At 38.9% G+C, this 9,933-nt stretch overlaps 1 protein-coding gene across 1 annotated transcript; it reads left to right on the top strand.

Moving 5' to 3' along the window:
• The first annotated feature begins 3,661 nt into the window (after positions 1 to 3,661).
• On the top strand, positions 3,662 to 8,114 carry LOC124278451 (ubiquitin-conjugating enzyme E2 11-like). Its single transcript, XM_046714156.1, has 6 exons — positions 3,662 to 3,925; positions 4,261 to 4,330; positions 4,651 to 4,682; positions 6,257 to 6,334; positions 6,953 to 7,058; positions 7,342 to 8,114. Exons 1-6 carry the CDS (start codon positions 3,902 to 3,904, stop codon positions 7,482 to 7,484), a joined length of 453 nt encoding a protein of 150 aa, XP_046570112.1. The 5' UTR covers positions 3,662 to 3,901; the 3' UTR covers positions 7,485 to 8,114.
• Positions 8,115 to 9,933: the final 1,819 nt, after the last annotated feature.

Here is a 9,933-nt window from a genome sequence, read left to right as displayed (position 1 = left end):
CATCTCCACAACTCACCACGCTGAACTAATTGTCACAGCAGAAGATGTGATCTCATCGCCACAACGCATTATGTGAACCCATTTCAATAACTCAACATGTGAACTCATCTCCACAACACATTACATGAACTCATCTCCACAACTCACCATGTGCTCAACTTATGTGCACATCTCCACTCACCATGTCAGCTCATCTCCACAACTCACCATGTGAACTCATCTCCACAACTCACCATGTGAAGTCATCTCCACAACTCACCATGTAAAGTTACCTCCATAACTCACCATGTGAACTCATCTCCACAACTCACCATTTGAACCAATTTTCACAACTCACCCTGTGAATCTCCACAACACATTACATGAACTCATAATCATAACGAACCATGTGAACCTTTCTCCAGAACTCACCTTGTGATCTCAACACATTACAGGAACTCATCACAACTCACCATGTGAACTTATTTTCAGAACTCACCACATGAATCCAATGTCCACAACATTATGTGAACTCATTGCCACAGCATGTCATGTGCACCTTCAACAGGTCACACTGGCAATATATCAGCGATATGTCAGTTTTAACAAACCAAGTCAGGCCACCATTCCATGAGCAATGTGGATTTACTTGCCCCTCCTACCTGCCTCGTACCCATGCAGGATTCACCCATCCCTCAGGCTGCAGTTGTTTTAAAGGATTTGTGTATCGTTCGAATAATGCTATTATTTTAACATTAAATGTTCGTTTTAAATGTGACTGTGATACTCCAGTTGTTTTACTGTCCCTTGACGACAGGTTTTATAATATACATATATTTCTTATCAATGTTAAATTGATTCTCGTCAAGATAATGGTTGTATATTACCGATGCCACGATAAATGTTACCTCACTCACTCACACTCAAATCGGTTACATATACAGTGATTTGTTTTCATTTTTTTCAATGAACTTTTTGATAAGAAGGATAAAATGAAGAAATTCGCATTGTGTTTTCATAAAATGAAGAAATTGTTTTTGTCAAGAATAGTTACAGACATTGATATGTGGATTTGGAAATGAAGTTCAGCTCACCAGTGGGTCAAACTGTTACGCTCATTGTGGACTGACATTTATTTCTGAGTCTTTTACTCTACGCTCTAACTTAACCGAATTAAATCAAAATGATTTTAATTTTGTGTCAAGATACATATGAACATACTTTCATTCATTTACAACCTCCAAAACATGACAAAACATGTATTTTAAACAAAAGTCAACATTCTTTTTAAGAACGATCTTAATTAGTCGAATTAAATCAAAATAATTCTAATTTTGTGTGATGATATATATAAACATACTTTCATTCATTTACAACCTCCAAAACATTAAAAGAACATGTATTTTGAGCAAAAGTAATGATTCTCGCTCATGAAACAATTTTGTTTCCCATTGGCGAGATTATTTAATGACGCTCTAAATTGGTTGAATTAAGTCAAAGGATTTTAATTTTGTGTGATGATAGATACAAATATACTTTTATTCATATACAACCTCCAAAACCTGAAAACAATGTCAGAAACTGGCCACAGTGCGGGGAGTTTCTGGACTTTTGAGTTTCTAGAATTAAATTGTGACGTGTTTAATGATAAATCTTGATGTACATTTATTTATTACACTTACGATCTTTGTCAGTACATTGTGACCCAGAGAGCTGTCAAATATTCTTTTTCTTTTTCTTGGGTGTAAGAGGAGAGTTAACTCTTGCGTCTCATATCACATTCCATCTCAAGTTACAATAACAAAAGCAGTTGTGTGGCGATCATTATTAACCTGAATACCTAGCCTATTTTGGAAACGTGACCATTGCTACAGTGAGGTGAATATTTCCATAATTGTATTTATTGCTCTATTTTATACTGCCTCTGTGATACCTCTGTAGTGATTTGTGTTAATTTGTAAGTTTACAGTACAATACAATTAATAATTACATCTCTGTGTTGTTTGTTGATTTACACATTCAGTTTCAACGTGAGAATCAACACGTTACATTAGTATCTAGTTTGGCTAGCTGTTAGATTTTCTGCATTTGCTTCCCATTTGCTGTGTCAGCATGTATAACTTGACTTTGATAAAAGGAGCTACCTTCGATAGTTAAAACATATGAGAACTTTTAGAACTTTTTTGCGTTTTCTGTGACAAATGAATCACAATCTTATTATTCCGAACCCTGAAATTCATTTTCTTCACGAACATTCATAAGGACTATTATATTTATGATACGTTTGTAGGGTTTATTGAGTGAAAGCATCAAATACAAGTTATCGGCAATCTGCTATTAACATAATAATGTATCTACCAATGGATCTGGAAAACACCTAGTCGAGTAAGGATATGTATAATAATTTATGAAACTAAGTATATTACGGCTATAATCTCTTCAGAAGAAGATAAAACTACCTTTCCGTGCATGGACTTTCTCTGTGAACAACTTCAATTCGCGCACAACATAATTTGTGTTCTATGTACTTTGTAATATCACGAAAGCGATAATGTATACCAAGTATGTGTTTCCTCGAGATTGGGATCAGCAGCATGTGGTGTACATTCCTTGTGAATACCTTTGAACCAAGTCAATCGCTTGGTCGTCACCAGCCTTCCGATTTCCTTGAACAGAGATATCCAGTCACAGAGGTAACTCGATCATCATTTCCGTTTGTTCTGTGAGTGAGTGAGTGAGTTAAAATGTTAAGTCACATCGGCAGTATTTCAACCATATCGTGACTATATCAAGTTATATATTTATAATAATTATAGGTAAAGTATATAAACCTGTCAATGAAGGACAGTATACATACTACAGTATCACATATATGAATATAAAACTAGCATGTAAAACTAAAACATTTTTATTAAAGAAGACAATACAATATAAAACACGGGCATTAAATCGCCAACAACTGAAGGTAGATCACCATAGTAGGGACTATGGCGACATACAGTACATTTGCTTCCTAGATGGACCCTAGCTGAATTTACACCATCCCATCAAGCTGCTAGCGATTGTAAGTAATGTTAGCCATTTATCTAAAAACTACAAATATTCTACGATAAAAAACGATGGGAAATAAGAATATTCTGTGATTGAAGTGGGCTTACATACCCTCTTAAAGGGTCAATAATTTTACAGGACTTCAACCCCCGTCAAGGGACACGTCACTGTTCAGTAAGACATGTTCAGGTCCCAGGATATGGCTTATAATTGCATGTCATATTCATCATATTATGTTACATAAATGACGCGTTCACTTTCAAAATTGGCATGTTTAATGGGATCAACTTTATATAACATACATGTACTTCTAACACCTCAGTATATTCATTCTAAACCCGACAGTTTCGAGCCCCTACATCCGGGTTGTTAGTGTTGGGAGCATCTGCTCATATATGGGGCAGTACTCAACTCCAGTGTATTCAGCTGGGAAGGACAGGCTCTGTGTTCATCTGTGGGCGGCGCTGAATAAATTGCAATATTCACTGAAACCCGTTTTCTAAAATTGCGGCAATGGACAGTCAATAGTGATTGGAACAGGGAATAATATTATATATACTAATGTGTAATATTTATACTGAATACGGTGGAAATGCACTGCACTGGAACCTGTACGGTTGTTCACTCTTAACCTGTCTGAGAAAAAGATTATGTAACCCTGACGCTTTGTGTTTATGCATTTGTTGTTAAAATGCATCAGAAAACTATTTGCAAACGTCAGGCGCATGGTCAGGTGAACTATAGGTTACGTACGCTTCACACATCTCCTTTCATGCGCTGCGATGTAGGGGAGGTAACTTGGTAAACATTCCGTAGCACAAACTTAGACCATGACGAATCTGAGCTGATTCCACAATTCCACCTGGGAACCATGGCAATAAGGCGAATATACAGGGTACACATATCCACGAGGGTAGCACTGTTACCTAATGTCGATATTATGATTGCTTTTAAACTATCTAGGCAATTTTCTTGATCGCTATTTCATCGAAGCAGGGAACGATCATATTCACTTCCGCATTGTAAGCTTGTGGTTTTGTGTTATGAAATCGGAGGTTTATTCACTGTATAGAGCAGCTAATGGGTATTGTAGATAAATATAGACCACAGCAAATATGTACTGAAATAAGTACTGTAATATTGTTATTATTATTATTATTACCGTTTGTCATCCATCGACACTATTGTTGATGTAATCGAATCCTGTATTATCCTGTTCTATACATACAGGAATGGCAGCACTTTGTGGAAGATCCTATGGAAGGGATATCCTACGGACCCCCCCCCCCCCTAGACGACTGTAGGTGACAAAAGTATTTTTATTTCTTTAATATTGCATTATTTACTGAAGCACATTTTATAAACGGTTGTATGACCAGCCTGGTTCCCTGGGTCTGTGGCTGTAAGAAAGGCCAGTAAAGACTGTGGTTTCCTTCGTCGCTTTAATCATCGTATTTGTCGACTGTGTCATTTTTAGTCATCATCAAAAGTGGGTGCGTGCTTTCTTTTGACGAGTACTATAAACACTTCCAACAAAATACGGGAACAATATATTTTCATTTTATTTATTAGAATCAAGGGTTTTGTTTTTGTTACCATTTAGAAATTGATCTGTTGCAGTTTTTTACTGGGACGCGATCATAGAGGGTCCGGTATGTATAAATATCCAAGTACATGTATTTATCTTCACATTTGTCTGTGGAAGCTAACATAAGAGACCCCAGGTCTTTAAAACAAATCATAATTCACATTTTGATTACCTCTAAGTTATATAAGAACTGTAAAGTATTTATGAGATTTGTTCTTGGTTTTGGTTTTTACACCTAAACTGTGATACTGAACATACTGTTCTACTTTCTTTGTATAGACATTAAATTATGGTCAACTTGTTCTCAAAAATATATTGCAGTAATATTGGCGATGCAATCTAAAATTATAATTCACTCACTCACTCAGTTAGATTTGTTCAGTAAATATTAATTTTTCGGTGCTCAAAGTGCGCCAACAAACACTGGCAGTGGTTTGAGTGTTATGTGGCTGAACGTGGCGCTTAGAAGTATTGTTCTTATATACGGACGTACATGAGTGTATGTAAATGTGTGCACGTTTGCCACAGTTTAAATTGAATTCCATCAGACAAATTATACTACCCGTGAATATCCGGGTTTGAATTGATATTCAAGAATACATGCTTGCCTTGTAAAAGTCAACTAACGGGATCGGGTTGTCAGGCTCGAAGCCTTGGTTGAGACATTTGTGTAGATTCCCAATTGTGTAGATTGATGGTTATGCTGTTGATCACTCGATTGTCTAGTTCAGACTCGATTATTTACAGACCACCGCCATATAGCTGGTATGTTGCAGAGTGCGGTGTTAAACACCAATCCAACCAATCAACCAGACAGATTATACTGACTCTGACCAGTCCTTGTTTTATCCCCTCAATGCCGACTCCAAGGCAGGGTAACAACAAGCACCATATTTAATCACCAATCAAACCACCAATATTCTGCTCTCAGGGCAAGCATTCTATCCACCTACCGCGTCATACCAAAAAGACGTTAAACTATGGTACTTGTTGGTCCCTGCCTGGCGCTCGGCATTAATGGGTACAACAAGGACTGGTCGGCTCGGAGTCAGTATAATGTGTCTGAGTGGGGTATTCATGCTTCATTGCGGCATGGTATCTCAGTGGGCTAGCACTATAAAACCAGCTTCAGTATGGGCTAGTACAAGCAGCCGCACATACACATACACACGCGAAATGGACGTCGTCATATGAGCGAAATATTCTCCAGCACGACGTTAAACCCAATGTCACCTCACCTCACCTATCCACCTAAAAACGATATACGTGGTCTGTACACATTTGGATATAATAAACTATCAGTCAATATCGCGTTACCCATTGTTCTCAACAAGCGGAGTGGTGGGATAGCCTAGTAGGTACAATGGGTGAAGCCCATTGGTGTCCCCCGCCGTTATAATGCTCAAATATTCAATTTGCTAATAGCTGCGTAAAGCTCACCTCACTCACTCACTCTAGACAAGAGGTTTAATCCTCTCGATTCTACTGTCGAACCCATTTGACAGGACAGCAGAATAATGACATCCCAAAATTAATTAATTCAGGAGGCTAAAGGTTAAAGACCTTTACCCCCCTAGAGTGCTTATGAGGGTTCAGCACGAGCTGCATAGTGACATTGACTCTGATTTCCTTTGCCAGGTTGGTACACCCTATGAAGGTGGGACTTTTATTTTGGACGTGGTGTTCCCCATGGAATACCCAGTTAGACCCCCCAAGGTGAGAAACCGATATAAATCCGAAGGTAAACCACAGGTAGGATACTAATGTAACCCCCACCCGTTTCCAGCGTAAGAAAATACTCAGTTGAAACCCTTAGCTAAACCTTTATACCCACTTAGATAAGGTATGCCTTTTAATTCCATAAAGCAACGAACCTATCTAAGTCCCCTCTAAGAACCACTTACACGTGGGTTTCTTTACCGAAAGAATAGTTTTTCACTCCATTTTAAGCTTCGGAAGATTCAACGTCACATATTCAATAGTCTTTTATCGACGTTCATGTGAACAAGTTTTCTATTGGTGCAAACAGCTGTTATACTTATGGTGCCCACCCCAGAAACGTGTGTGTGTGTGTGTGTGTGTGTGTGTGAGAGGTGAGGTGAAATTGGGTTTAACGTCGTGCTTGAGAATATTTCGCTCATGTGACGACGTGCATGCGTGTGTATGTGTATGTGTGGCTGCTTGTACTAGCCCAGACTGAAGCTGGTTTTATAGTGCTAGCCCACTGAGATACCATGCCGCAGTGCAGCATGAATACCCCACTCAGACACATTATACTGACTCCGAGCCGACCAGTCCTTGTTGTACCCATGCTGTTTATCTGTCTTGACACAGGTGAAGTTCAAGACACCTGTCTATCACCCAAACATCAGCAAGAAAGGCTTGCTGAACTTGGACATTCTGAAAGATAGTTGGTACGCGGGGCTCACTCTACCCAAAGGTGCGAATGATACCGCCGTCTTACCCGAGACAGTGGTCACGATTAAAACTTTGGTTCCCTGTCTTACAACATTTAATCTTCGGGAGACAAGTCGAAATGATCTATAAATGATTGTTGTTTCCCGTGGCTTCAGATTGGTAAAGTACAAAAGAAACACTGAAATAACTGCGTGATGTCAACGTCTGGTGCGATTTACATTGAAACAAAACTTTGGTAGGATAGTCCACAGTTTTTGTAACAGGAGTTGGCGGGGGTTTCATAAATACATATTTCTTCGTTCCAGTTTTACTGTGTGTGAGATGCTTGTTGGTGGATGACATTAATGCGGATGATCCTTTGGAACCAGACATTGCCTGCCTGTACAAAACTGACCGGGCGAAATACGAGCAGACCGTCAGAGAGTGGACGAAGAAATATGCCATGTGAGCTCAGCTCCACAACTCACCATGTCAACTCATCTCAACAACTCACCCTGTGAACTCATCTCCACAACTCACCATGTCAGCTCATCTCCACAACTCACCATGTGAAGTCATCTCCACTACTCACTATGTGAACTCATCTTCACAACTCACCATGTGAAATCATCTCCTCAACTCACCATGTGAACTCATCTCCACAACTCACCATGTGAATTCATCTCAACAACTCACCCTGTGAACTCATCTCCACAACTCCCCATGTCAGCTCATCTCCACAACTCACTATATGAAGTCATCTCCACAACTCACTATGTGAACTCATCTTCACAACTCACCATGTGAAATCATCTCAACAACTCACCATGTGAACTCATCTCCACAACTCACTATGTGAACTCATTGTAACAGCAGAAGATGTGATCACCTCACCGAACGCATCGTGTAAACCTCCACAACTCACCATGTGAATTCATCTCCAAAACTCACCATGTCAACCCATCTCCAGAATTCATCCTTTGAACCCATCTCCGCAGCACATTACAGGAACTCATCATCACAACTCACCATGTGAATTCATCTCGACAACACATTACAGGAATTCATCATCACAACTCACCATGTGAATTCATCTCAATTACACATTACAGGAACTCATCATCACAACTCACCATGTGAATTCATCTCAATAACACATTACAGGAATTCATCATCACAACTCACCATGTGAATTCATCTCCACAACACATTACAGGAATTCATCATCACAACTCACCATGTGAATTCATCTCCACAATACATTACAGGAACTCATCATCACAACTCAACATGTGAATTCATCTCCACAACACATTACAGGAATTCATCATCACAACTCACCATGTGAATTCATCTCCACAACACATTACAGGAATTCATCATCACACAACTCACCATGTCATCACAACTCACCATGTAATTCATCTCCACAACACATTACAGGAATTCATCATCACAACTCACCATGTACATTCCACAACAGATTATCTCCACAACACATTACAGGAATTCATCATCACAACTCACCATGTGAATTCATCTCCACAACACATTACAGGAATTCATCATCACAACTCACCATGTGAATTCATCTCCACAACACATTACAGGAATTCATCATCACAACTCACCATGTGAATTCATCTCCGCAGCACATTACAGGAATTCATCATCACAACTCACCATGTGAATTCATCTCCACAACACATTACAGGAATTCATCATCACAACTCACCATGTGATTTCATCTCCACAACACATTACAGGAATTCATCATCACAACTCACCATGTGAATTCATCTCCACAACACATTACAGGAACTCATCATCACAACTCACCATGTGAATTCATCTCCACAACACATTACAGGAATTCATCATCACAACTCACCATGTGAATTCATCTCCACAACACATTACAGGAATTCATCATCACAACTCACCATGTGAATTCATCTCCACAACACATTACAGGAATTCATCATCACAACTCACCATGTTAATTCATCTCCACAACACATTACAGGAATTCATCATCACAACTCACCATGTGAATTCATTTCCAGAACAGATTACAGGAACTCATCATCACAACTCACCATGTGAACTTATCTTCACAAGTCACTATTGAACCCAATATCCATGAGTGCAGAGAAAGGGACAGCCAGGTTGGCGAGAAAGCATGGAGACGGCACAGCACAGGTTAATGAATCAATAACTTTGTCGGCACCTGTGCACGTGCTTCTTTAACACCTAGCTGTCCCTTTCCCTGCACTCCTCCCTCGTAACAAATAGTGAACTGTGTCAATATTTTAATGATAGTTTGTTAAACAACTTTTTTAATTTAGGACATAAATTCTGCAAAAACCTCACAGAGTAGGTCTGACGTTTTCGTTATGATCAGTGTTTCATTGAGTATTATATGGTTATTAGTTTTCGAGTTAGATTGCAATTCATCGGTCCGCTTTTGAGCCAAACGGACTATAGTATTACAACCCTTTGATCTTTTTCACTATATTTTGACTCAGGGAGTTTTAGAATCTTTTGAAGTCTTTTTCTTTGGTGTATAAGGGGAGTTAACTCTTGCATCTCATCTCACATTCCATTTCAAGTTACAACACCAGCGGTTGTGTGGCGAACATTATCACCCTGAATACCTAGCCTGTTTAGGAACGTTGATCATTGTTGCCGTGAGATGAATATTTCCATCATTGTATTTATTTCTCTATTTCATGCTACCTCTGTGATACCTTTACAGTGATTTGCATTACCTTTAAACTTAGTCAATTGTTGAATACAATTGTTAAATTACATACCGTCTCTTTGTTGTTTGTCTGTTTCACACCGAGATATTTTAGGGATTTATTCACGGTTAACGTTCGATTTCAACTTAGGAATCCACAAGTATTTATTGCTCT

The sequence above is a fragment of the Haliotis rubra genome, unplaced genomic scaffold (assembly GCF_003918875.1).
Source record: "Haliotis rubra isolate DU_JTF1 unplaced genomic scaffold, ASM391887v1 Scf237, whole genome shotgun sequence".
Classification (NCBI taxonomy): domain Eukaryota; kingdom Metazoa; phylum Mollusca; class Gastropoda; order Lepetellida; family Haliotidae; genus Haliotis; species Haliotis rubra.
The sequence above is the reverse complement of the archived record's forward strand: the minus strand, read 5'-3'. Positions and strand labels throughout refer to the sequence as shown.